Below are 26,407 nucleotides of genomic sequence, written 5' to 3'. Positions count from 1 at the left end.
AACTCTGCCCCCCTGAATGAACTGTAACACCTCAGCATAATTAGGGTTCCCAACTGTGATTAAACACATTCCTGGAGGTTCCATCATGAAAGCCCATTCCTACACCAGTTGGAAAGCAAAAACTCTCATGACCCAATTGGATGATGTTTAATTGTCAGCCAAACAGCTTTTTTCTTTAAAAACATTTTCAATATTTTTGTATCTGGTAAAGAGAAATATTGAATGAAAATGATTTTAAAAAATTATTATTCATCCAAGGAATGTGGGGGCTTCACTGGCTAAATCAGCATTTATTGCTCATTTATTGAGCAACAGCAAAGAATTCTTGACTTTTTTTACTCTCTAAAATCAGGACTAATTAATAACAACCTGCTCACTCTTCCCGCCCTGATTTCGTCCGCTCCTGCGCACTTGAGAGAGGGAGCCAGTCGCGCGTCTGCGCATTTGACAGATGGAGCCGGCCGTGCGCATGCGTGCTTGACAAAAGGCGCCGGCCGCGCTGTTATCACGGCCGCTCAGGCGCTGAATGGTCACCCCAGATAGAGGAGGTGGGCGAGGCTTGAGGGGTCCTGAGGGTAAACAAGGGACACGTGGTCCGGAAGTGTTGTCAATGGCGGAACGAAGAGAATGATGCGGCAGGTGATGAAGAGACAGAGATATGAGGATAAGAGAGACGGCGATGGAGATAAGGGGTTAGAGAGATTGAGAGGAGCTTTCTGCCTCCAAAGGCAGTGAAGCAGAATCTTTGAACCTTTTTAAGACAGATTCTTGATTAACAAGAGGGAGAGGGTGAAAGGTTACCGGGGGTAGGAAGAAATGTGGGGTGAGGTTACAATCAGATCAGCCGTGATCTCGTTGAATGGTGGAGCAGGGTTGAGGGGCTGAATGGTCTCCAGCTGCTCCTCATTAATATTTCCCAGTGAGCACCCTCCCCTAAGGTGAACTGCTGCTTCTATGATTGCCTTCTTTCTCTCTGCAGGAATCCAGCGACGAGGCGGAGGATGTGTCGCTGTTTGATGCCGATGATGAGGTGTCGAGGAAACCCAAGCGAAGGAGGATCCGGTAATACTGGGGTTTGTGTGGAAAGAGGACCCAGAAGTCTTTTTTTTGGGGGGTGGGGGTGCTTTGATGTTGTCCTGGAAAAGGTTGTGCTCTTTTGTTGGGGGGGGTGGGTGGGGGGGGGGGGGTGGATTAGATCTATAGGATGTTAGCTCTTTGGGGAATTACAGCTATACATGAGATAGTCTGGGCGGGAAATTAGATCAACACAATGTTGGCTCTGTGAGCGGGGGTTTGCTGTAAGGGTGAAGGTTCAAAGTCAAAAGAACCTAATGTTCTTCAGGTTTAACAAAAAACAAAATGTTAATTGATGAGATGAGGACAAGAAATTTATTCTTTCAGAGGGTCATTAGTCTGTGGAATACTTTTCCCCAGAGAGCAGTGGAGACTGGGTCATTGAATATATTCAAGGCTGTGTTAGACAGATTTGGGTTAAGAGGGACTGGCAGAAAACTGGAGTTGGAAGGCCACAATTGGATCAGCAGTGGTTGTATTGGGGTCTGTTAGGTCAGTTAGCTGGATGGCTAGTCGGTGGTGCGGAGTGTTGCCAACAGCGTGTGTTCAATTCCTGTACCGGTTGAGGGTATCCCATGAAGGCCTGCCTTCTCAACCTTCCCCTCGCCTGCGGTGTGGTGACCAGCAGGTTAAATCACCACCAGTCAACTTCCTCTCAAAATGGGAGAGCAGCCTATGGTCCTTGGGGTCTACTTCATTTCAATGGTACAGCAGGCCCGAGGGGCTGAATGGCCTACTCCTAGTTCTTATGTTCTTAAAATGTCATGTCTGTGTTTAAAGTGGATGTGATCCTCACGGAGGTGAAAGTGCAGTTCCCATGGGGGGGGGGGGGGGGGTGGGGGGTGGAATTTGGATCGCTGGGAGAGGGCCGGCCTCAGTGTCTCAATTGTCCTCCATCTGTCTCTAGATGTAGGGGCATTTATTTTCAGTCTCTCAAAATCTTTCGTTCAAAGTATGTCAGGATTGATCATAGAATTTACAGTTCAGAAGGAGGCCATTTGGCTCATCTAGTCTGCACTGGCTCTTGGAAAGAGCACCCTACCCAAGCCCACACCACCACCCTATCCCCATAACCCCACCTGGTCGGAAAGCAGGAACTGATCAAGTGAGTGAGAAGGATGTTCAATGGCGAGAGGTTCTTGTACTTTAGATTAGCCCCCGCCATCAGAACTGATATCTTAATAGGAAATCTTAATGCTTGCCTGATTCCAGAAAGTCACCTACTTCCTCCTTCTTTGTTGCACAATGCCGAAGGAAATTTGCCAAATTAACCCCTGAATAGTAAAAGAAGCTACATTTTAATCTTTATCAAATACATTAGAAACAAAATAAATTTTCCAAGAAATTTAACATATTGCTAACGAATAATTGACCTTGGGATAGTCACTGATTTGCTTAGAATGAACTAAAATTCTTGTACGTTTTTACTGAAGTTGCAAAGTTTGACGTTCACTCTGCGCTCTTTTTAGCCCTTACTCATTGTCGATGCATAGTTACCACATTTGTTGGACATTTTGTCCAAAACTTGTTTATTCGAGTACCTTGCTAACGAGAGCTTTTATATTTGGTTTCTAAATGCCTAGCTTTTCAAAAAATATTTTTTATATTGACTGATCTATTTGGAAATTCATAATTCACTAAATTTTCAATAACTTTTAATGTAACAGTCATTATTGTATAGAATCCCTACAGTGTAGGAGGCCATTCGGCCCATCTAGTCTGCACTAACTCTTCGAAAGAGTACTCCCCCGCTCACCCTGCCCTATCCCTGTAACCCCATAACCTATCCTGCACATCCCTGGACACTTAAGGGGTAATTTAGCTTGGCCGATTCCACTTAAAACCGCACATCTTTGGACGGTGGGAGGAAACCAGAGCACCCGGAGGAAACCCACGCAGACACTGGGAGAACGTACAAACTTCATACAGACAGTCAGTCACCCAAGGCCGGAATTGAACCCTGGTCCCTGGCGTTGTGAGGCAGCAGTGCTAACCACCCAGGGTACCCTTGCTAGGTTCGGCCATCGTAAATTTGAAAAAAAAACTGTCCTTCCGGTTCGTCCGATCGGCGATTTTCACACTGCGTTGGCTCCTAATCAGCCTCTCGGCAACCAATGCACCGAGAAGCCACCCTCTGATTGGACAATAAATTTAGAGTACCCAATTCATTTTTCACAATTAAGGGGCAATTTAGCGTGGCCAATCCACCTACCCTGCACATCTCTGGGTTTTGGGGCGAACCCCACGCAAACACTGGGAGAATGTGCAAACTCCACACGGACAGTGTTGATTGGACAAGTTGCTAATAGTGGCAAAGTCCATATTCAAACTCTCCGGCAAGGACGAGAGTGAGGTGGCCGGATGGTGGAGCGGGGGACAGAACAGGGAAGGAAACGGCCACTGAGCAAGTGGGGAAGCTGCCATCATGTAGCATGTATGAGTGTGTGCGCTGAGAGGGATAAGACTGTATGTTTGTGAGAGTGTGTGTGCAGGCGGGAGAGAGGTGAGACTGTGATGCCCATCTTTAGTTGCTGCCTGGCAAGTGGTTTCCCAATTGTGATGAATGGTAAGACCAAATTAGTTCTGAGCAATGGGGGTGCTGTGGAAAGGATGCTTAGTTGTTTGCAGCATTGCTGTCTGTTGGAGGAAGGTTGGTGGTGAGGGCATGTATGACGGTCGGGGTGTTGCTGTCAGATCGGTGCACTTGAGGAACCTAAGTGGACTTCGCAATAACGAGGGCAAGTCAGGCAGCATGAAGGTAATGTTAATATATAGCTGCATCCTCTGATAAAGGAGTTAGTGAGGATTATAAAGAAACCGAAAAGTAGCCCCTGAATACCAAAACGCAGTCCTCAAGAAAATCTCAAAAAGACCCCTAACATAAAAATATCTTGACCTGTGCTTCAGCTCCCTGAATTGCTGCTGTGTTTTCACTTTGTTTTCCCTGACACTGGGAAGTTCAGGGAAACCTGGGTGCCAATCAGCAAATTCCAAAATCTGTTATAAAATTACGGCAAGTAAGCGATTTAACAGTTTGAAATTGTCAGCCCATTTCTCACGTTTGCACGCAGTGCAAAACGGTGCAATTAAACGTGGGATTTGATGGGTAGGAGCCAACTTCCCGACATGTAGTGCAGTCAATTTCTACCTTTGCATGCTTCCCACCTGCAACCAAACAAACCCAAGATCTTCCACAAGTTAAAATTAAGCCTACGTGACAAATCTTTTACGGTATGTGAAAGAGTGCAAAGTATTATCAACCATAGTTAATTTGCAGTTTAAAAACCTCACACAATGTGATATTGTGCTGTCGTTACGGTCATGTATTGTTAGATATCAGTAGATTAATTGAAAATAATATTGTCTCTCTTTTTAAAGGCATCCAGTGGCTTGCTTCTTCCATCTGTTTTTCCGAATTAGTGCAATAGTTGTCTACCTTCTTTGTGAGTTCCTGAGCAATAGCTTCATTGCCTGCTTTGTGACAATAATATTGCTTTTATCGTGTGACTTCTGGACTGTGAAAGTAAGTAATCTTCGAAGTGTGTAATTTAGCTGTTCAGTAAAGGAAACTGCTGTTGAACTGAATGTTAAAGGATTACTGGCATGCACCACAACATATCTAGGGCTGTGTTATAGCTGGATAAATAGTAGACGAACATATTTATATTTAAAAAAAAAAACTTGTTCAATAACAATTTCCTTTAGGTGTTGATAAAGGCCATTTGATAGAACATGACTATTTTTCATTGGTTTTAACCCCACCAAACTCACTATGTCTCTCAATCCTTCCTCTTTCCTCAGAGACATAAATACACATATTCCCGTACCAGCCTCCCCGAACAGGCGCCGGAATGTGGCGACTAGGGGCTTGTCACAGTAACTTAATTGAAGCCTACTCGTGACAAAACCTGCGATTTTCATATGGGAAAGAGAAATTAAAGATGATTTTCCTTCTTACTCCCGAGTTTTCTAATCGATAATCATCCCTGGTATTTGAATCTTATCATCATCCTGGTGTTTACATTCAGTTCTGTGAGCTTTGGGTCTCAGTGGCTACCTCATGTTGATGGCCTTTTTGGTTTTGCTCTTCCCCACAAGTGAAAATGCTCGCTCTTGTGAAAATGCTTGCTCTGTGTCCATCGGATCAAAGCTTTCATAATTTTAAAGACCTCTTATTGGGTCGCTCTTCAGCCTTGTCTTTTGACCCCCATCTGCTCATACTTACCTGAAGAGTATAACCTCGCAGCAATAGTCCAGCAATTGGTGATTTGCAACTCCTAGCGAATTTCTTCACCACAGCAGGTTGGTGATTTTGATGCACTAATAATGGCTTACACTGTGAACTCTTTATTTATCTTGTAATATCTGGGCCATTGAGTAATCATGGTGTACTTCGTAGGTCTCAGCAAATTTCCAGCCCGTGATAGTATTAAGTTGTCATTATTTAACCAGTTCAAGCGATTAATTATAATGAGTACATCGTTAGCAGGATACATAGGTGACAAGATTCTTAGTTTTAATGTTCTCATAAGTTGGACTCCAGCATTTAGCAATGCAGTTTTGATGTTGTAGGAATATAATGGCCCAGATTTTGCAGTTGTAATAACTGTCATCAACTTCTCATGTCCATACATGCACAGTTAAAAGTGGAAATGGAGATGTTACTGCGGTGATTTGAACTTCTTCTTTGGCTGTAATCTCACTGTAGAAACACTCCCAAATGAAAATCTGACTGCTTGAATGGGATGTAACAGCATGTTAAGTTATAATTACTGTTGAGCAATCTCATTGGCCCTCAAAAGCTACTTTTCGTATATGTGGAATGTCAAATTTCTCCATTCCATGATAAAGATTTCATTGATCTTTTTTTAAAAAAAAGTCTTGTTTTTGAAATTCAGTTTTTTGCATTACTTCCCTGTGTAAGTCATGGAACATACAGCGCAGAAGGATGCCATTCAGCCCATCGAGTCTGCACTGACCCACTTCCATCCTATCCCCGTAACCAATAACCCCTCCTAACCTTTTTGGTCACTAAGGGCAATTTATCATGGCCAATCCACCTAACCTGCACGTCTTTGGACTGTGGGAGGAAACCGGAGCACCCGGAGGAAACCCACGCAGACATGGGGAGAACGTGCAGACTCCGCACAGACAATGACCCAGCGGGGACAGTGACCCAGCGGGGAATCGAACCTGGGACCCTGGCGCTGTGAAGCCACAGTGCTATCCACTTGTGCTGCCCAATCTTTATTTTGCTTTCTGTAAAATTATGAATGGGAGAACCTGCTTGTTACTTTCTGGTTTGCTGTCTGTGAGAATTCTACAGTGTGATTGGAAATGACATCATAGGTGCCTGACGCCAGAGATCCTCGAGAGCTAGTGCCAGAATGAAATTAACAGAGGGGGTGGGGGAGAGGTGAAATCCCCACCACTAGTTCTGTGTGGGCCGCTTCTTCTTGAGATTACTGGTAAGTGCTGTCACTTTGCTGACTGCAAAGCTTGGGCCATAGATCAGAAGTAACCACTTTGCTGTACGTTGGCTGCTGTGCAGTATAAATGAGTCGAGCATTATTTATCTGTATTGAACAGTCATGCACTTGTTCAAATTATGTGCTGGTTTTGTTAAAGGGGTGTGTGTAGCAGTTCTAATTGTTACCTACTATTTGTAGTCAATTGTTATAGCCAGAGAAAACTCCAAATATTGCTGCTGCATATTTGAATTGATCGAGTGTTTTTACTCTTTACGAAGGCAGCCTTCAATGTTCCTGAACTAAAACCTCAATGTTTATGTTATGATATGTATTGTGAGAATCACTATGTTGGCGCAACATATATTAATGTGCAAACGCGATCCTCCAGTTACCCTGCACTGTTCTATCTCTCGTCCAGAATATCACTGGTAGGCTGCTGGTGGGGCTACGCTGGTGGAACCAGGTTGATGATGATGGAAAGAGCCACTGGGTCTTTGAGGCCAAAAAGGTATGGTTGACCAAAGTTTGTTCTTTTTTTCGATTGTTTCTTTGTTTACGATAACAATAGACCGGAATTGAATTTGGATTGGGTGCGGCTGTTGGATAATAAATCAACATCGGACATGTGGGAGTCTTTCAAGCGACAGTTGATTAGGATTCAGGAAAGTCACGTTCCTGAGAGAATGAAGGATAAGTGTGGGAAGTTTAGGGAGCCTTGGACAACGAGGGATATTGTAAACCTCGTCAAAAAGAAAAAGGAGACTTTTGTATGGTCTAGAAGGATGGGAACATTCGAAACCCTTGAGTATAAAGAAAGTAGGAAGGTATTGAAGCGGGAAATTAGGAGGGGTCGTGAAAAGTCCTTGGCAAGTAGGATTAAGATGAATCCCAAAGCTTTTTATTCATATGTAAAAAGCAAGAGGGTGGCCAGGGAAAGGATTGGACCACTAAAGGGAATCTATCTGTTGAGCCAGAGGAAATGGGCGAGGTACTAAATGAATACTTTGCATCAGTGTTCCCTAAAGAAAGGGACTTTGTGGAAGTTGATTCTTGGGTAGGGTGTGTGGACAGCCTGGATCATGTTAACATCGAAAAGGAGGGGTCTTTTAAAAGATATTAAGGTAGATAAGTCTCCTGGGCCAAAATACTGAGGGAAGCAAGGGAGGAAATTGCTGGAGCCTTGACTGACATCTTTGTATCCTCATTGGCTACAGGTGAGATCCCAGAGGACTGGAGAATTCATCATAGATCATTGAATTTACAGTGCAGAAGGAGGCCATTCGGCCCATCGAGTCTGCACCGGCTCTTGGAAAGCGCACCCTACCCAAGGTCAACACCTCCACCCTATCCCCATAACCCAGTAACCCCACCCAACACTAAAGGCAATTTTGGACTCTAAGGGCAATTTATCATGGCCAATCCACCTAAACTGCACATCTTTTGACTGTGGGAGGAAACCGGAGCACCCGGAGGAAACTCACGCACACACGGGGAGGATGTGCAGACTCCGCACAGACAGTGACCCAAGCCGGAATCGAACCTGGGACCCTGGAGCTGTGAAGCAATTGTGCTATCCATAATGCTACCGTGCTGCCCACGCTAATGTGGTACCGCTGTTTAAGTAAGGTAGCGGGGATAATCCTGGAAACTATAGGCCGGTGAGCCTCACGTCGGTTGTAGGTAAATTATTGGAGAGAATTCTCAGGGACAGGAGTTATACCCATTTGGAAACAAATGGACTCATAAGCGATAGACAACAATGTTTTGTGAAGGGGAGGTCGTGCCTCACTAACTTGATCGAGTTTTTTGAGGAGGTGACAAAGATGATTGATGAGGGGAGGGCGGTGGATGTTGTTTACATGGACTTCAGTAAAGCCTTTGACAAGGTGCCTCATGGCAGACTGGTACAAAAGGTGAAGTCACATGGCATCAGAGGTGAGGTGGTAAGATGGATACAGAACTGGATCGGTCACAGAAGGCAAAGGGTAGCAGTAGAAGGGTGTTTTTCTGAATGAAGGTTGTGAGTAGTAGTGTTCCACAGGGATCGATGCTTGGGCCTCTGTTGTTTGCGTTGTACATAAATGATTTGGAGGAAAATGTAGCCGGTCTGATTAGTAAGTTTGCGGATGAAACCAAGGTTGGTGGAGTGCAGATAGTGTTGAGGATTGTCAGAAGATACAGCACGACATAGACAGGTTGGAGACTTGCCCAGAGAAATGGCAAATGAAGTTTAATCCGGACAAATGTGAGGTAATGCATTTTGGTAATTCTAACATAGAGGGGAAATGTACCATAAATGGTAAAACTCTTAGGAATATAGAGAGAGATCTGGGCGTGCAGGTTCACAGATCTTTGAAGATGGCAACACAAGTGGACAAGGTAGTCAAGAAAGCATACAGAATACTTGCCTTCATTGGACGGGGCATCGTGTATAAAAACTGGCACGTCATGCTACAGTTAGATAGAACCTTGGTGAGGCCGCACTTGGAATATTGCGCACAATTCTGGTGTCACACCAGAAGGATGTGGAGGGTTTGGAGAGGGTGCAGAGGAGGTTTACCAGGATGTTGCCTGGTTTGGAGGGTGTTAGCTATGTGGAGAGGCTGAATAGACTCTGACTGTTTTCATTAGAAAGACGGAAGTTGAGGAGTGACCTGATCATAGAATTTACAGTGCAGAAGGAGGCCATTCGGCCCATCGAGTCTGCCACCGGCCCATTGAAAGAGCACCCTAAGCCCATACCTCCACCCTATCCCCGTACCTCCACCCTATCCCCTGTAACCCCATCTAACCATTTCTTTGGACACCAAGTGCAATTTAGTTTAGCCAATCCACCTAACCTGTACATCTTTGGACTGTGGGAGGAAAACAGAGCACCTGGAGGAAACCCACGCAGTCACTGGGAGAACGTGCAGACTTCGCACAGACAGTGACCCACACCGGGAATCGAACCTGGGACCCTGGAGCTGTGAAGCAACTGTCCTAACCACTGTGCCCCGTGCTGCTGATAGAGGTCTACAAGATGATGAGAGCATGGATAGAGTGGATGGGCAGGCACTCTTTACCAGGGTGGAGGGGTCAGTTACCAGGGGGCATAGGTTTAAGGTCCGTGGGGCAAAGTTTAGAGATGTGCGAGGCAGGTTTTTTACGCAGCGGGTGGTGAGCGCCTGGAATGCGTTGCCAGAGGAGGTTGTGGAAACAGATACATTAACGGCGTTCAAAAGGCATCTTGACAAACTCACGTATCGGATGGGTATAGAGTGATACGGCACAAGGAAGTGCTGATGGTTTTGGCAAAGGTTGATATCATGACCAGTACAGGCTTGGAGGACTGAAGGGTCTGTTCCAGTGCTGTATTGTTCTTTGAAACTAAAACAGTCTGTGTGTACAGATTACAAATACCAGTGGGTGTTTTCATTTGGAAAGCTAGTTGATGAATAGTATTGGATTCAATTTTTATAAGAATAGATCACCGGGTCTGTCGAACTTACTCCTTCATTCAATACGATCAAGGTTTGTCATGAGCTATAACTGCACTTTCCCACCCATTTCCCTTCATTTGTCTATCTCAGACTTAAAGATGGTCAATGATGGAACCATCACAACCTTCTGGGGTAGAGAATTCAAAAGGGAAAACATTCTCCTCGCCTCAATCCTAAAAGAACTCGATCCTTATCCTGAGACTGCATCTCTGTGTTCAGAATTCCCCGACCAGAGGAAACAACCTCCGTGTCCACCCCATCAATACCATCTCAAACTTGTCTGTTTCAATGAGATCGCTTCTCATTCTTCTAAACACCAGAAAAAAGAAACTCTGTTTACTCAGCCTCTCCTCATAGGACAATCCCTTCATCCCAGGGACCAGTCCTGTGATCCTTCGCTGTCTGGCCCCCAATGCAAGTCTGTCATTTCTTGAATGTGGAGACCAAAACTGTCTACAGTATTCCAGATGCGATCTCACAAAAAATTGCATAATTGTAACAAGATTTCTTTATTCTTCTACTCCAACCCCCTTGCGATAAAGGTCTGCATGCCTTTTGCCTTCCTGATTGCTGCACGTGCATGCTAACTTTCTGCATTACTTGTACGAGCACATCCAAGTTTCTTTGAAGCTTGGTACTTTCAAGTTTCATGTCTTTTCAAAAATGTTCTTCCTTTTCTATTTTTGCGATAGAATGGAATAACGTCCCCCCCCCTCCCGCCGGGTTATACTCCATTACCATTTTGTTGCCCACTCGCTTAACCTATTCATATCTCTTTGCGTACGCCTCAAAATGTAAACTCCCACCTAGCTTTGTATCATCAGCAACCTTGGATACATTTCTCTCTGACTCTTTGTCTAATATAGATTGTAAATAGCTGAGGCCGCAGCACTGATCCTTGCAGCACTCCACTATTCACTATCTGCCAACATGAGACTGCCCAATTTATGCCTACTCTTTGCTTCCTGTTGTCAACCAATCCTCTATCCATGCAAATATATTACCCCCAACTCCATGAGCCCTTAGCTTGCCTATCAGCCTTTTGTGCGACACCTTATCGTATGCCTTTGGAAATCCAGGTATACTACATTTACTGGCTCCTCTTTATCCACCCTAATAGTTACATCCTCAAAAAACGAATCTATTTGTGAAACAGGATTTGCCTTTCTTAAAATCATGTGGTTGTTGTCTGATCGTGCCTTGATTTTTCTCGGGGCATTGTTAAGGCTTACTTAACCGATTCCAGCACTTTCCAGACAACTAATGTTGGGCTGACGGGTCTGGCGTTCCCGTTTGTGTGCGTCTCCCTTTCTTGGATACCGGTGTCACATTTACTGAATTCTGATCTGCTGGGACTGTTCCAGAATCTCGGTAATTTTGCAAAATTGTAGCCAGAGGGCAGCACGGTGGCACGGTGGGTTAGCCCTGTTGCCTCACTGCGCCGAGGTCCCAGGTTCGATCCCGGCTCTGGGTCACTGCCTGTGTGGGGTTTGCACATTCTCCCCATGTTTGCGTGGGTTTCACCCCCACAACCCAAAGATGTGCAGGCTAGGTGGATTGGACATGCTAAATTGCCCCTTAATTGGAAAAAATTAATTGGGTACTCTAAATTTATAAAAGAAAAAAAAAATTGTAGCCAGAGTTTCTATTATCTATGTAGCTATTTCTTTTGGTTCCAAAAGACTTGCTGTTAGGTGAATTGGACATTCTGACTTCTCCCTCCGTGCACCCAAACAGGTGCTGGAATGTGGCGACTGGGGGCTTTTCACTTTATTGCAGTGTTAATGTAAGCATTCTTGTGACACTAATAAAGATTATTATTATTTTAGAATCCTAGGATGTAGGCTATCTGGCCCTGAAGATTTGTCAGTACTTAGTCCCTTGAGTTTCTCCAGTAGATTTTCTCTGCCAATAATTTCCTTAATTTTGTCATTCTTCTTGCCACCTACGTTACTCTCTCCTTCTGGTATGAAGCTTTGTGTCTGCTACTGTGAAGGCAGGCACAAAGGGGTGGATTCTCCGTTTGAGAGACTAAGCGTTCCCTGGTTCCGATGGGGGCACCAGTGCCGGAGCCATTCACGACATGCTAATGGGCCAGCACTCTCGCCACGTGGAACTAGTGCAATTCCAACTGACGCCGGAGTGGGATTCACTGGCGTTGGGATTGGCACAAGAGAACTTGACAAGCTGGAGCTGCATATAAGCTCTTCACTCCCCACGCACTCTCATTCCAGTCAAGAAGATGAAGTGCAGCCCCGAGGTTTGTAGATGCTAGTTTAAGACCATGCTGGGTACCGTGGACGCTGTTTAACCTGAATAAGCAGGAAATGTTTTTTTTTTTAAAGTACACGAGTAATACTGGAAATATTTTTAAACTAATTACATAAATATTTATGAATTATTGAAAACCTTTTTAATCAAGCTGGGTCCCATACAGTTGTTGCATTGAGTTCTGGGGGAAACAGTAGGTTATTCTGTTCTAATTTTAAATGTTTTTTTTTCTGTATGGTTTTCATAGGCGTCACGAAAAGGAAAGAGAGCCTCCTCCGACGCAGAATCCAAAATCTTCTGGTTAGGATTAATCATCTGTCCCATTCTGTGGATCATTTTTGTCTTCAGCACTTTCTTTTCCTTTAAGTTGAAATGGTTGGTAAGTTCCTGACTGGCAGCCTATGTGGAGTTTTGTGGTTACCTTTTTTTTTCTCATTAAAAATTTCATTCATGGTTTTTAAAATATATTTGCATAAATGCAAACAATGCAGATGGTTTTCTACATCCTGGGAGATTGCAGAATCGCGACAGGTTGTGTCACTTGTACCACTTGAAATGTTGTTTTAAAACTTCATGCTGGTCTTGAAATATGTTTAAAACGGTGAAAGTGATGGAGAGGGGTAAAGCAGATGTTACTACACACACAGTTTTGCTACATCGGTTGTAGAAGGTGGAGATTGTTTTATATCCATGGGATAGTCTTTTTGAATGTTCTTACTGTTTTTCTTCTTTTGGAACAGGCTGTGGTTATCATGGGTGTTACGCTTCAAGGGTCTAATCTTTATGGATACGTAAAATGTAAAATAGGAAGTGGAAAGAATCTAACTAGCATGGCCACCTCCTATCTGGGACGTCAGTTTTTCAAGACGGTGAGTTCAATCCGAGACTCTTGATGCCTCACGTGACCAGAACAGAGTTAATGTTTTGAGTCTGTATGACTTCTTCAAAGCTAAAGAGGGAGAAATGTGTTGGATTGTATACTTTAAGAGAGGCGGGTGGGACAGCTGGAACAGAGTAGAAGTTCAGTGATTGGTGGAAGTGAGAACAACAAAGGTGTAACAAAACTTAAGAACGAGTGACAGATGGCCAGGAGGGGGAGATTTTGCAATGGGGCAAAAAATGTTTGGGATATAAAGAGCAGGTCAAGATGGAGGAGAAAGGTCACCGTCTAACGTTGCTGAACTCGGCGTTGAGTCCAGAAGGCTGTAACCTTCCTAAATAAGATGAGGTGGTGTTTGCGTTGGGCTTCACTGAAACATTGCAGCAGGCCGAGGACAGACATGTGGGCATGGGAGAAAGATGTCGAGTTGAAATGACAAGCATCAGGTTGGTTAGGATCGTTCTTGCAGGCGGGGCAAAGTTGTTCCGCAAAGCAGCCACTCCGTCTCCCCAAAATCATTTCCTGTTTTGTATCCTTTGTGCTTGAAGGTGATATTTGGTGCTGAGTTGGAACTCCACAGATGCTGGTGGTCTCCCCTTAAATCTTTAAAAAAAATAATAATAATTAAGCGTACCCACATAATTTTTTCCAATTAAGGGACAATTTAGCATGACCAATCCACCGATCCTGCACATCTTGGGGCTGGGGGAGGGGGGGTGAAACCCACGCAAACGGGGAGAATGTGCAAACTCCACACTGACAGTGACCCAGAGCCAGGATCGAACCCGGGACCTCGGCGCCATGGGTCTCCCCTTAAGTGATTTTACTCCAGACGTTCTCTTGTGCTTTGTGCCAAACAGAATAAATGAGGCACTTGCTACAGACAGTCCAGAGCATTATTTTTGATGCATTATCTTCCCAGTAGCATTGTCTGGGGGTTAAAGAAGAACTCTCATTGTTTGAATAGATTACTGTCGTTGCAAAAAGCCTCTTGTGTGCTAATCTTTGGTTTATGACGAAGAAACATTATCAGACTATGTCACCTTGGTTGGGTGTCGGCTACGAATCAGCTTGTTGAAAGTAAACCATTGATGTAGATGCAAATCGTTAGAACTGATTACATTTGATTTCATAAATTAACCAGTATCTCGAATATTGCTGGAAAAAGAACACACGTTGCTGAAGCTTTTCATCTTGCACTCATCAGAACAAAGGCAAGAATTTTGAACTATCACAAGAATTTACAGTACACGAGAAAAGCATGCTGAATAGTTGACAAGCTGACTCTGATTGGCCAAAACATTGGCATGGCAAAAGCAGCGGGGAACTATAGGCTCGCAAAACTCTGGGATAATTCAAAAAAGGTGCAAGGCTTTTGCGTATTCCTAAAATGAAAGGAAAATACCGCAGGTGCTGGAAATCGTAAATGAAAACGGAAAATGCTGGAAAAACTTTGCGTGTTTGGCAGCAGCTGTGGAGAGTAACTCTGTTTTTCTCTCCACAGATGCTGCCAGACCTGAGTTTTTCCAGCATTTTCTGTTTTTATTTCCGATTTCCAGCATCTGCAGTATTTTGTTTTCATTTATTTTAGTGTTTAATTCACTACCACTTCTCTCCTAGGTTTGCCTAATAAGTACTGTTTTTCTCTTCAACAGGATTTCCGTTTGCCTATTTTATTCTGTTCGCCTTCTTGCTTTCCGTTTCCCTCTTGGTGTTTGACAAGGTGTTTACCAGAACTTTATTCCACAGTCACAATTTCTTCTTCGATGACCGTCTCTGTCGCTGACTTATCCCATGTGGATTCCAACTGAAGTTTCATCTCTTATATTTCGAATCCACCCAGAATAACCAGTATCTCTGGGACATAAATGCCCCTCGGACTGTTGTTCTCGCCGCCTGCTGAGGTCCACACTCAGTGCTATGTGCCGCCATACGTACACACTCTACCTCTCTCTCCAGCAGCACTGATTCACATTTGCACTTTCTCAAAGCTGCTCATGTCTCCAGCTCCATTTTACTCTTCATCCCATCTGATGCCTTAACAAGAAGCTTTTTCTTTCAGGTGTCAAGGAAAACAAACTCCAACAGATACCAACGTCCACCCGGGACCATCCACTCCTTCCCATCCCTTTGACCCCACTCCTTCCAAACCCAACCCTTCCCGCGCATTCACTATGACCTGCCCCTCGCTGATGCTGAACATCCTGTACTCCGCAAAGGACTACATTTCATCCCCTTGCATCCTCACCTCAATTAATTTTGATCTCGGCACAGTGCTGAAGTCTTTTTTTCATCACCTTCATCACCCTGCTCTGCTTACTCCACCCACTTTCAGTGTTAATAATAATAATAATCACTCATTGTCACAAGTAGGCTTCAATGAAGTTACTGTGAAAAGCCCCTAGTCGCCACATTCCGACACCTGTTCGGGGAGGCTGGTACGGGTATTGAACTCGCTGCTGCCTTGTTCTGCATTACAAGCCATCTATTTAGTCCAGTGTGCTAACGCCAACTCTTAAAAACTTCCTCCTACCTTCTCTGGACCATGACCCCACCATCGAACACCAAGCCATTGTTTCCAGGACGGTTACTAACCTCCTCACCTCTGGTGATCTTCCCTCCACAGCCTCCAACCTCAGTCCCCCTACTCAGCACAGCCCACCTTTACCTCCTTCCCAAAATCTTCACACTGTGGTACCCTGGTAGACCCATCATATCAGCCTGTTGCTGCCACAGGGAACTCACTTCTTCCTGTCTTGACTCCATTCTCACTCCCCATGTCCAGTCTTTTCCCACCTACGCTTGCGCTTCCTCTGGTTCCCTGCATCATATCAATTGTTTCTTGGCCCTGACTGCCACCTCTTCAATCTGGACGTCCATTCTCTCTACAGCATCCCCCATCAGGAGAGTCTGAAGCCTCTCCACCTCTTAAGAGCAGAGGCCTGAACAATGTCCACTCCTCCACCTGGCTTAACTCGTCTCACTTCTTGCAAATAAACGGTGTGCTTATGGGTACCTGTAGGGCCCCCAGTTATGCCTGTCTTTTTGGTGGAGTATGTAGATGATTCCTTCTTCCAGTCCTATCCGGGCCCGCTTCCACAAATTATTTTTCCGTTACTTCGATGACTATATATCGGTGTTGCTTCATGTTGTTGTTTTTTCTTCCAATTTCCACCCCTCTCTCTCTTCTCACGGTCCATCTCTGACATTTTCCTTCCCTTCCATGACCCCTTCTGTCTCTATTTCTCGCAATAGACTGACCACCAGTATTCATTACAAGCCCACCGACTCCCACAGCTAACTCGGCTACAGCTCCTCACATCCTGCTTCCTGTAAGGACTCCATCCCATTTTCCCAGTTCCTCTGCCTCCGTCAGTGCTTCTGACAAAGAACAAACAAAGAACAAAGAAATGTACAGCACAGGAACAGGCCCTTCGGCCCTCCAAGCCCGTGCCGACCATACTGCCCGACTAAACTACAATCTTCTACACTTCCTGGGTCCGTATCCTTCTATTCCCATCCTATTCATATATTTGTCAAGATGCCCCTTAAATGTCCCAATCGTCCCTGCTTCCACTACCTCCTCCGGTAGCGAGTTCCAGGCACCCACTACCCTCTGCGTAAAAAACTTGCCTCGTACATCTACTCTAAACCTTGCCCCTCTCACCTTAAACCTATGCCCCCTAGTAATTGACCCCTCTACCCTGGGGAAAAGCCTCTGACTATCCACTCGGTCTATGCCCCTCATAATTTTGTATACCTCTATCAGGTCGCCCCTCAACCTCCTTCGTTCCAGTGAGAACAAACCGAGTTTATTCAATCGCTCCTCATAGCTTATGCCCTCCATACCAGGCAACATTCTGGTAAATCTCTTCTGCACCCTCTCTAAAGCCTCCACATCCTTCTGGTAGTGTGGCGACCAGAATTGAACACTATACTCCAAGTGTGGCCTAACTAAGGTTCTATACAGCTGCAACATGACTTGCCAATTCTTATACTCAATGCCCCGGCCAATGAAGGCAAGCATGCCGTATGCCTTCTTGACTACCTTCTCCACCTGTGTTGCCCCTTTCAATGACCTGTGGACCTGTACTCCTAGATCTCTTTGACTTTCAATACTCTTGAGGGTTCTACCATTCACTGTATATTCCCTACCTGCATTAGCCCTTCCAAAATGCATTACCTCACATTTGTCCGGATTAAACTCCATCTGCCATCTCTCCGCCCAAGTCTCCAGACAATCTAAATCCTGCTGTATCCTCCGACAGTCCTCATCGCTATCCGCAATTCCACCAACCTTTGTGTCGTCTGCAAACTTACTAATCAGACCAGTTACATTTTCCTCCAAATCATTTATATATACTACAAACAGCAAAGGTCCCAACACTGATCCCTGTGGAACACCACTGGTCACAGCCCTCCAATTAGAAAAGCATCCCTCCATTGCTACCCTCTGCCTTCTATGGCCTAGCCAGTTCTGTATCCACCTTGCCAGTTCACCCCTGATCCCGTGTGACTTCACCTTTTGTACTAGTCTACCATGAGGGACCTTGTCAAAGGCCTTACTGAAGTCCATATCGACAACATCTACTGCCCTACCTGCATCAATCATCTTAGTGACCTCCTCGAAAAACTCTTATCAAGTTAGTGAGACACGACCTCCCCTTCACAAAACCGTGCTGCCTCTCACTAATACGTCCATTTGCTTCCAAATGGGAGTAGATCCTGTCTCGAAGAATTCTCTCCAGTAATTTCCCTACCACTGAAGTAAGGCTCACCGGCCTGTAGTTCCCGGGATTATCCTTGCTACCCTTCTTAAACAGAGGAACAACATTGGCTGTTCTCCAGTCCTCCGGGACATCCCCTGAAGACAGCGAGGATCCAAAGATTTCTGTCAAGGCCTCAGCAATTTCCTCTCCAGCCTCCTTCAGTATTCTGGGGTAGATCCCATCAGGCCCTGGGGACTTATCTACCTTAATATTTTTTAAGACACCCAACACCTCGTCTTTTTGGATCACAATGTGACCCAGGCTATCTACACCCCCTTCTCCAGACTCAACATCTACCAATTCCTTCTCTTTGGTGAATACTGATGCAAAGTATTCATTTAGTACCTCGCCCATTTCCTCTGGCTCCGCACATAGATTCCCTTGCCTATCCTTCAGTGGGCCAACCCTTTCCCTGGCTACCCTCTTGCTTTTTATGTACGTGTAAAAAGCCTTGGGATTTTCCTTAACCCTATTTGCCAATGACTTTTCATGACCCCTTCTAGCCCTCCTGACTCCTTGCTTAAGTTCCTTCCTACTTTCCTTATATGCCACACAGGCTTCGTCTGTTCCCAGCCTTTTAGCCCTGACAAATGCCTCCTTTTTCTTTTTGACGAGGCCTACAATATCACTCGTCATCCAAGGTTCCCGAAAATTGCCGTATTTATCTTTCTTCCTCACAGGAACATGCCTGTCCTGTATTCCTTTCAACTGACACTTGAAAGCCTCCCACATGTCAGAAGTTGATTTGCCCTCAAACATCCGCCCCCAATCTATGTTCTTCAGTTCTCGCCTAATATTGTTATAATTAGCCTTCCCCCAATTTAGCACATTCATCCTCGGACCACTCTTATCCTTGTCCACCAGTACTTTAAAACTTACTGAATTGTGGTCACTGTTACCAAAATGCTCCCCTACTGAAACATCTACCACCTGGCCGGGCTCATTCCCCAATACCAGGTCCAGTACCGCCCCTTCCCTAGTTGGACTGTTTACATATTGTTTTAAGAAGCCCTCCTGGATGCTCCTTACAAACTCCGCCCCGTCTAAGCCCCTGGCACTAAGTGAGTCCCAGTCAATATTGGGGAAGTTGAAGTCTCCCATCACCACAACCCTGTTGTTTTTACTCTTTTCCAAAATCTGTCTACCTATCTGCTCCTCTATCTCCCGCTGGCTGTTGGGAGGCCTGTAGTATACCCCCAACATTGTGACTGCACCCTTCTTATTCCTGATCTCTACCCATATAGCCTCACTGCCCTCTGAGGTGTCCTCTCGCAGTATAGCTGTGATATTCTCCCGAACAAGTAGCGCAACTCCGCCTCCCCTTTTACATCCCCCTCTATCCCGCCTGAAACATCTAAATCCTGGAACGTTTAGCTGCCAATCCTGCCCTTCCCTCAACCAGGTCTCTGTAATGGCAACAACATCATAGTTCCAAGTAGTAATCCAAGCTCTAAGTTCATCTGCCTTACCCGTAATGCTCCTTGCATTAAAACATATGCACTTCAGGCCACCAGACCCGCTGTGTTCAGCAACTTTTCCCCGTCTGCTCTGCCTCAGAGCCACACTGTCCCTATTCCCTAGTTCTCCCTCAATGCTCTCACCTTCTGACCTATTGCTCCCGTACCCACCCCCCTGCCATACTAGTTTAAACCCTCCCGTGTGACACTAGCAAACCTCGCGGCCAGGATATTTATGCCTCTCCGGTTTAGATGCAACCCGTCCATCTTATACAGGTCACACCTGCCCCGGAAGAGCTCCCAGTGGTCCAGAAAACGGAAACCCTCCCTCCTACACCAGCTGTTTAGCCACGTGTTTGTCTGCTCTATCTTCCTATTTCTAGCCTCACTGGCACGTGGCACAGGGAGTAATCCCGAGATTACAACCCTCGAGGTCCTGTCTTTTAACTTTCTGCCTAGCTCCCTGAACTCCTGCTGCAGGACCTCATGCCCCTTCCTGCCTATGTCGTTAGTACCAATATGTACAACGACCTCTGCCTGTTTGCCCTCCCCCTTCAGGATTCCCTCTACCCGTTCGGAGACATCCTGGACCCTGGCACCAGGGAGGCAACATACCATCCTGGAGTCTCTTTCACGTCCACAGAAGCGCCTATCTGTGCCCCTGACTATAGAGTCCCCTATTACTATTACTCTTCTGCGCTTTGACCCTCCCTTCTGAACATCAGAGCCAGCCGTGGTGCCACTGCTCTGGCTGCTGCTGTTTTCCCCTGATAGGCTATCCCCCCCAAGCTCTGTAGAAGAGTCATATGGGCTCAAAACATTAACTGTTTCTGTCTCCACAGATGCTGCCAGATCTGCACTTTTCCAGCATTTTCTTTTTCTTATTTTACATATTCCTACTGTTTGCAGAGAACAGACTCCTGTGTTTGAATTTCTGATGCTTCTAAGATGTGGAAATGAGCCACATTACGTGCTTGATTGACATTTTAAACCCTGAGTGCTCTGATAGCTGCACTATCAACCAATTTGGCCCATCCAGTGTTGTTGAGGTTAATTCGAGCCTCTCCAATTCTGCAATCCTCTTACAGTCCAAAGGTTTGTGGTTGGATGGATTGGCTATGCTAAATTTCCCCTTGGTGTCCAAAGATTTGAAGGAACCTAAAGGGGTCATTGGGATAGGGCAGGGGAGTGGGCATGGGTGGAACGCTCTTTCAGAGGGTCGTTGCAGACTTGATGGGCTGAATGGCCTCCTGCACTTTAGGGAGTCCAGATTCTGTGAAGAGTGGGTGGATCCAATGATTCTTGAAGCTAATGACATTTTCACTGGTATCTATAGGTTGACCATTTTAATATGGTTAAATGGTTTTGAATTGGCCCTCTCCAACTCCTGAATCAAGACCCTGACATTGTGCTGAGTGAAAGAGATCAAATTAAAAGATGCCGCACAGCCTGTATTCAAAACCATTTTAGTTTTGATGTAATATGATTACAGACATGGTGATCAAGGTTTCAAATGATAATTTACAGGAGGTATATTTAGATCTGTTTCAGCAACAGCAGCCCATTAATCTAGCAGTTACAGTAAGTGGGTTGTTCTCTACACCCAAGGGAATGCGGAAGGCCTGTTTAATCCACATAGACAAAACTTAACTGACCTTGACTCGATGCAGAATTATGAATAATGTGTTTTTTTGTGTGAGGTGACCAGAATAAAGCTCTGTACAGCTTCTATTGAAAATAATTTGCAGTGTGTGCACTGATGTCCTAATCATGAAAAGGGTCCAATAATTGATCCATTGATCCATTGATCCATTATGTTGCAAGTGATGCACTCGGCGCTGGGCCCATCAGCACGATTTGTCTGCTGCGCAGATGGCTGTTTAAAACCTTCCTGGTTTGCATTTGGCTGTCGGACTGCGGGAGCCTGAAACTGGGTGAAATGTGCTTGCAGCACCTGGTGATAGTGATGACTGATATGTACGGAGGCATCGTTTGGGACAGGTTTTTTTCATTTATTAAAAAAAAAAAAAAAAAAATATCAAGCTTTCTTCTCATGGTGGCAATCTGTCCCAAATGATACATCCAAGCAAGGAGACATTACACCAGTGCCTTCTTATGATCTATATCGGCATGAATCCAACAAATAAATCCTGTTTAATAGCGGGTATTGAGTTTCTGGCAAATGTATAGTGTATAATTTGTGAGCCCTTCCTCTTTGTTGCTGCCTCCCTCACATATATAGTCATTCACTGCTTCCTGTCACAAATTATACATCCTCTAACCTACAGCTTTGTACGTTGGGATCTTGAAGTGCAGCGTCTTTATTCCTTGTTTTGAGTGGAGGAGTAATTTATAAAAGCATGCTTGTTTAAAAAATGCCCCAGCAAGCATTCCTTGATTTGTTTTGGTGAACTTTATTGTACTACTAAATGAACAAAATGGGCCAAAAAAGATCAAGTTTGTGCAGACGCAGACAATATTGAAACCATAGACTTGCAAATGTTAATGTGCCAGATAATGGAGTTTCAAGATGTAATCTGATTTTATAGTTCAGATAATAGTTGTGTGCCTTGTAGATTTAATTGAAATGGCTTCACTATGTCATGTTCAGTGACTGTTATCTAACAGCATAGTATTAAAAATATAAAGATAAATATAAAGACAGTTACAATAGAAAGCTGCTTTTTGGAAAGCCTTTTTATTAGCCTTTTAGCCTAATAAAAGCAAAATACTGCGTGCGCTGGAAATCTGAAATAAAAATGGAAGATGCGGGATCAGCTCAGCAGGTCGGGCAGCATCTGTGGAGAGAGAGAAACAGAGTCGATGTTTTTAGTCCATATGGACTTCTTCAGAGCTGCCCGATCTGCTGAGCTTAACCAGCATCTTCTGTAGACTGTTTTGAGCAGCCTGGCTGATCAAGGTCACTTCTTGTTTAACGTCACAGGCATTGAAGAAAGAAGAGAACACAGAACCTTAAAAGAAGGATGGGAATTTTGGAAACACACTTGAGATGCCTTTTGTATTGTGAATTTGGAACTCGTATTGCTGAAGACTGGCAATTTTTACATTACTTTTCTCTCTTTTTAATATTCGGAACTCATTTGGGATAAAGGAAGATCAGATAAAATTGCGATCGCCTCATGATTTGTAGTTTTTACTTTTATTTCACCCCCTTTCTCTCCTCCTCCCCCCTGCCCCCGCCCCCATTAATTATGTTTGGAAACTGTTGCGGTCGGTCTCAATGGGAGCTGATTTAATTGTCTCCCAGCCTGGAATGAACCTTTTGAAGCAAAATCTAATGTTAGAATCTCTCCAAAAAGTTAATCTATGTCAAGGGACAGGGAGGATGTGTAAAAAGAAGAGGGAACCTCATCACTCCTTGGTGTGGGTTGAGATCAAGGCTCAAATTTTACTTTCATCATAAACACAAAGATTTTTGGGGGGGAGGGGAGAAATGAGGTTTAGAAATTGTATGTGCTTTCTAATAAAATACTCGTCTGAGAGACTGGTGAAGCGTTTGAGCTACTCTTTAAGGAGGAAATAATGTGGCTAAGAAAAGAACATCTTTTGTAAATGCACAAATTTCCAATTTTTAAAGTTATAGCAATAAATTCATGTTGAAATGCATGACATATTGTACACTTGACAAAATTTACTTTTGTACAGACGCAATGTTCGTGGAAAGATTAAAACAAAATTTGGAAAACATTTGACTGTGATTGAAGCTATTAAGATTTACCTGGTAAATTAAACCGCTCAAAGGATAAAGGCAATGGAGTTGAGCCAACACAGCCTGTAAATGAGTACCAGGCACTCTGTGAAAATACCATGTGTTTGAATGTGACACCACCAAAACGTTACAGATGCTAGGGAATACTCAGCAGGTCAGATAGCATCAGGTGGAGAGGAGTTTGGACCTTTTATCAGAACTGAAGGTCGTGAACAGAAAGGTCAAGAGTGGAAGTCTGTTCGAGGAAGAAGCGGAGGCCTCCAACCATTCTCCATCCACCACCGCCCTTCTCCCCCTGGTTGAGCTTCCTCACACTCTGAACAACTCCTCCTGAAACTCCATTCACTTCCTACAAAGAAAGGTTCTTATGGACACCCGTATAGGTCCAAGGTATCCCTAACTTTTATGGAATATGTGGAACGTTGCAGCCCTATTTCTGATCCCTCTTATTTCTGGTACATTGATGACTGTATCAGTGTTGCTTCCTGCTCGCATCCAGAACTGGAATTTAATTGGTTTTCTTTCCAATCTCCACCCTTCCCTCACCTTCGTCTTGTCCATCTCTGACTCTTCTGCTCCTTGACTTCTCTGCCTCCTTTTTTCAGGGTAGGCTATCAACGCATATTCACAACCAGACCATGGTTCCCCACAGCCACCTTGACCACACTTCCTCACACTCCGTCAGGATTCCATTCTATTCTCCCAGTTTCTCTATGTCCTTCACATCGGTTCAGACGATTCAACAAGGTTCCACACCAGTGCCTCTGAGGTGTCTTTTTTTAATTAACTGAGGATCCCTATCTAGCATGGCTGGCTAGCCCTCCATTTCACATACTTCTATTCTTCACCCCTTCCCTCCCTCTCAGGTTCGCCTTGTCCTCACATTCCACTCACCAGTCTCCATGTTAAATAGATCATGGCCCAATATTTCAACCAGCTCCAGCATTTTGCCACCACCAAATATTTCTTCCCCTGCCCTCCCCTTAGAGCACTGGTTCCAAAAGTAGGGTACATGTGTCTCTAGGTAGTACTTAAAATAAGTTGTGTAAGTGAACCATAGAATCCCTGCAGTGCAGAAGGAGGCCATTTGGCCCATCAGGTCTGCAATGACCCTCTCTGAAAGAGCATCTTGCCGTGGCCCTATACCCATCTAACCTGCATATCTTTGAAAACTAAGGGGCAATGTTATCATGGACAATCCACCTAACCACATCTTTGGACTGGGAGGAAACTGGAACACCTGGAGGCAACCCACGCAGGCATGGGGAGAGTGTACAAATTTCACACATAGTCACCCAAGGCTGGAATTGAACCCGGGTCCCTGGTGCTGTGAGGCAGCAGTGCTAACTACTGTGCTACAGTGCCGAACATGGGGCAAACATCTGTTTAAAGTGGATCGGCGTCCCTGGATGGTGCAGCTCCATTTTTGTTTTGGTGCTGTTGCTGAGCATGCCCAGTCTTTTTTAAAACTGAAGCGTCGCTTTGCTACCACTCCCCATCCTACTGCTCTGCTCCCCGTTCCCCACTCTGACCCTGCCGCTTCCCTCCCTGAACCTCCCGCTCTTCCCTCCAACCCGCACCTTCCCTTAACCCTCTCGCTCGCTGCTTCTTTCCCCCAAACCCTCGCTGCTTACTGCCTTTCTGCTGAGCACTCCCTCAGTGAGAGGGAGGGAGGCAACAACAGCAGGTGGGTGATGGGAAATGGAGCGGTGAGTGTGAGGTATAAAACGAGAAACTGAATAGGAAGTGGTGAGTAGGTGGCAGTGCGGAGGAGACTGAGCGCATCCATCACATTAATGGTCAGTGAAGATTATTCTTGATGACATTTGGTTACCTGTAATGTGTAATTATACTGATTTACAAAATGTGGGGTCTTGAAAGGGGCAGTCAAAACAATAAACACTTGTAGGGTTGCTCATAAAGCTGATGAAACAATAAGGAGACATGACCAAAACACCGGCGGGGGGGGGGGGGGGGGGGGGAAGGAAGATAGCCTGCCTCTTGACCTATTGGCTGGTGTCTTGACGGTTCATCTGGACTGGGATTCCCTCCTGGCTAGGGTCATCCGTTTGCTCCTTGTGTGGGGGGGTGGTACATTGTGTTGGGTGGTTGCAAGCTCGGTAGGGTGTGGGTTTTGGGGTCAGTTGGGAGGCTCAAGGGGCATAACGCCCTGAGTTTTCTTCTTAGACACCAATGGGCTAGTCCAAGCCCAGCACCCTGGCTGGTACCTGTTGCCCCAAAGATCGGAGCTCCTTGGCGCTTCCTTTTGAGGGTGTCTGGGGGAGCAGGTTGGTGTCCAGAGAGGCTGGATCTGGTTCCTGGGTGTGTGGCAATTTGGGGATGGGCTGAGTGCTGGATAGGCGGAGCCTATCCACTTTGTAGATGTCCTGTGTTTCTTTTCCACGGGGTAGGTGCGACTACCCCTTATTGACTGACTGGCTCTCTTCGTTCGTGTGCCTCGGGAGACTGCCTGAGTGGTTGGGCGTGGTGGGTGGGTACTGATTCCTTGTTATCCAAGCGATTAGCTCTGACGGTTCTTACTCTCTCTTCCTCTATTGTTTCTTGTTGGAGGCTCCAAAGGTCGAGTCCTCCGCTGGGTTTCTCACGGTGCTTTTGCCTTTCCACTGGCGAATGTTAAGGCTCATTGGGTATTGGTGCTCTACTCGTTGGGCAGCGGTGATCTATTTGTTAAGAAGTGGGTCCACTTTTGAGTGTTCTTTTTATGTTGGCCTTTTTCTTGGTTGGGTCAGGTTATTAGGGTGGGTGCCGGGGTGGAGGGGTGTTGGCCCTCCCTCCCAGGGCACTCAATTGAGGGGCGGCTTTCTGGGACGGGGTCCCTCGTTGATTAGGACTGGAGAGATTGTCCTGACTCAGGTTTTGTACCTTGATGGTTATCCTGTCATTCCCCTTGGGGGTGAGTTATCCTTGTGTTGGTTGAGTGGCCGATTCTCTTTTGGTTGATGGATGCCTCATGAGTGCTGTGGTGAGTCAGGGCTGTTGGGTCCTGAGCTCTTCTTATCCGGTGGGTTCTCTGGATCTCTAGTCTTTCCTTTCCGCTTTTTTTCTATGAGAGACCTTGGGTCTGAAAACATCTGGGACTTGTTGCTGCCGATCCTTTTTTATAATTTTGTAATTTTCTGAAAGATATTGTTTCTGTTCTGGGCATGGAAGAGCGTTAGGTTATATTGTGGGGTAGGTATGCAATTTCCCCTTAGAACTGGGGTTTTCGTGGATTTTCTTTTCTTTTTGTAGAGTTGAGCATGACAAATCTGC

At 45.2% G+C, this 26,407-nt stretch overlaps 1 protein-coding gene across 2 annotated transcripts; it reads left to right on the top strand.

Annotated features, from left to right (window-relative positions):
- The first annotated feature begins 487 nt into the window (after positions 1-487).
- Positions 488-23,110, top strand: LOC140395431 (Golgi apparatus membrane protein TVP23 homolog B-like). 2 transcript variants are annotated; one of them, XM_072483168.1, is made up of 7 exons: positions 488-639; positions 980-1,062; positions 4,453-4,597; positions 6,964-7,053; positions 12,546-12,677; positions 13,039-13,167; positions 22,349-23,110. In XM_072483168.1, exons 1-7 carry the CDS (start codon positions 628-630, stop codon positions 22,379-22,381), a joined length of 624 nt encoding a protein of 207 aa, XP_072339269.1. In that variant the 5' UTR covers positions 488-627; the 3' UTR covers positions 22,382-23,110. The 2 variants fall into 2 exon arrangements, with proteins under 2 accessions (XP_072339269.1, XP_072339268.1); XM_072483167.1 differs by having other exon boundaries at positions 6,934-7,053.
- The last annotated feature ends 3,297 nt before the right edge of the window (positions 23,111-26,407 follow it).

The sequence above is a fragment of the Scyliorhinus torazame genome, chromosome 18 (assembly GCF_047496885.1).
Source record: "Scyliorhinus torazame isolate Kashiwa2021f chromosome 18, sScyTor2.1, whole genome shotgun sequence".
NCBI lineage: Eukaryota > Metazoa > Chordata > Chondrichthyes > Carcharhiniformes > Scyliorhinidae > Scyliorhinus > Scyliorhinus torazame.
This window is presented reverse-complemented; position numbering and strand designations above follow the sequence as displayed.

Bases quoted from the DNA above. Each gene is read 5' to 3' on its own strand.
- LOC140395431 (XM_072483167.1), top strand. The intron at 4,598-6,933 runs GTAAGTAATCTT...GCGATCCTCCAG, and splicing joins GTGACTTCTGGACTGTGAAA to TTACCCTGCACTGTTCTATC. The intron at 12,678-13,038 runs GTAAGTTCCTGA...CTTTTGGAACAG, and splicing joins CCTTTAAGTTGAAATGGTTG to GCTGTGGTTATCATGGGTGT.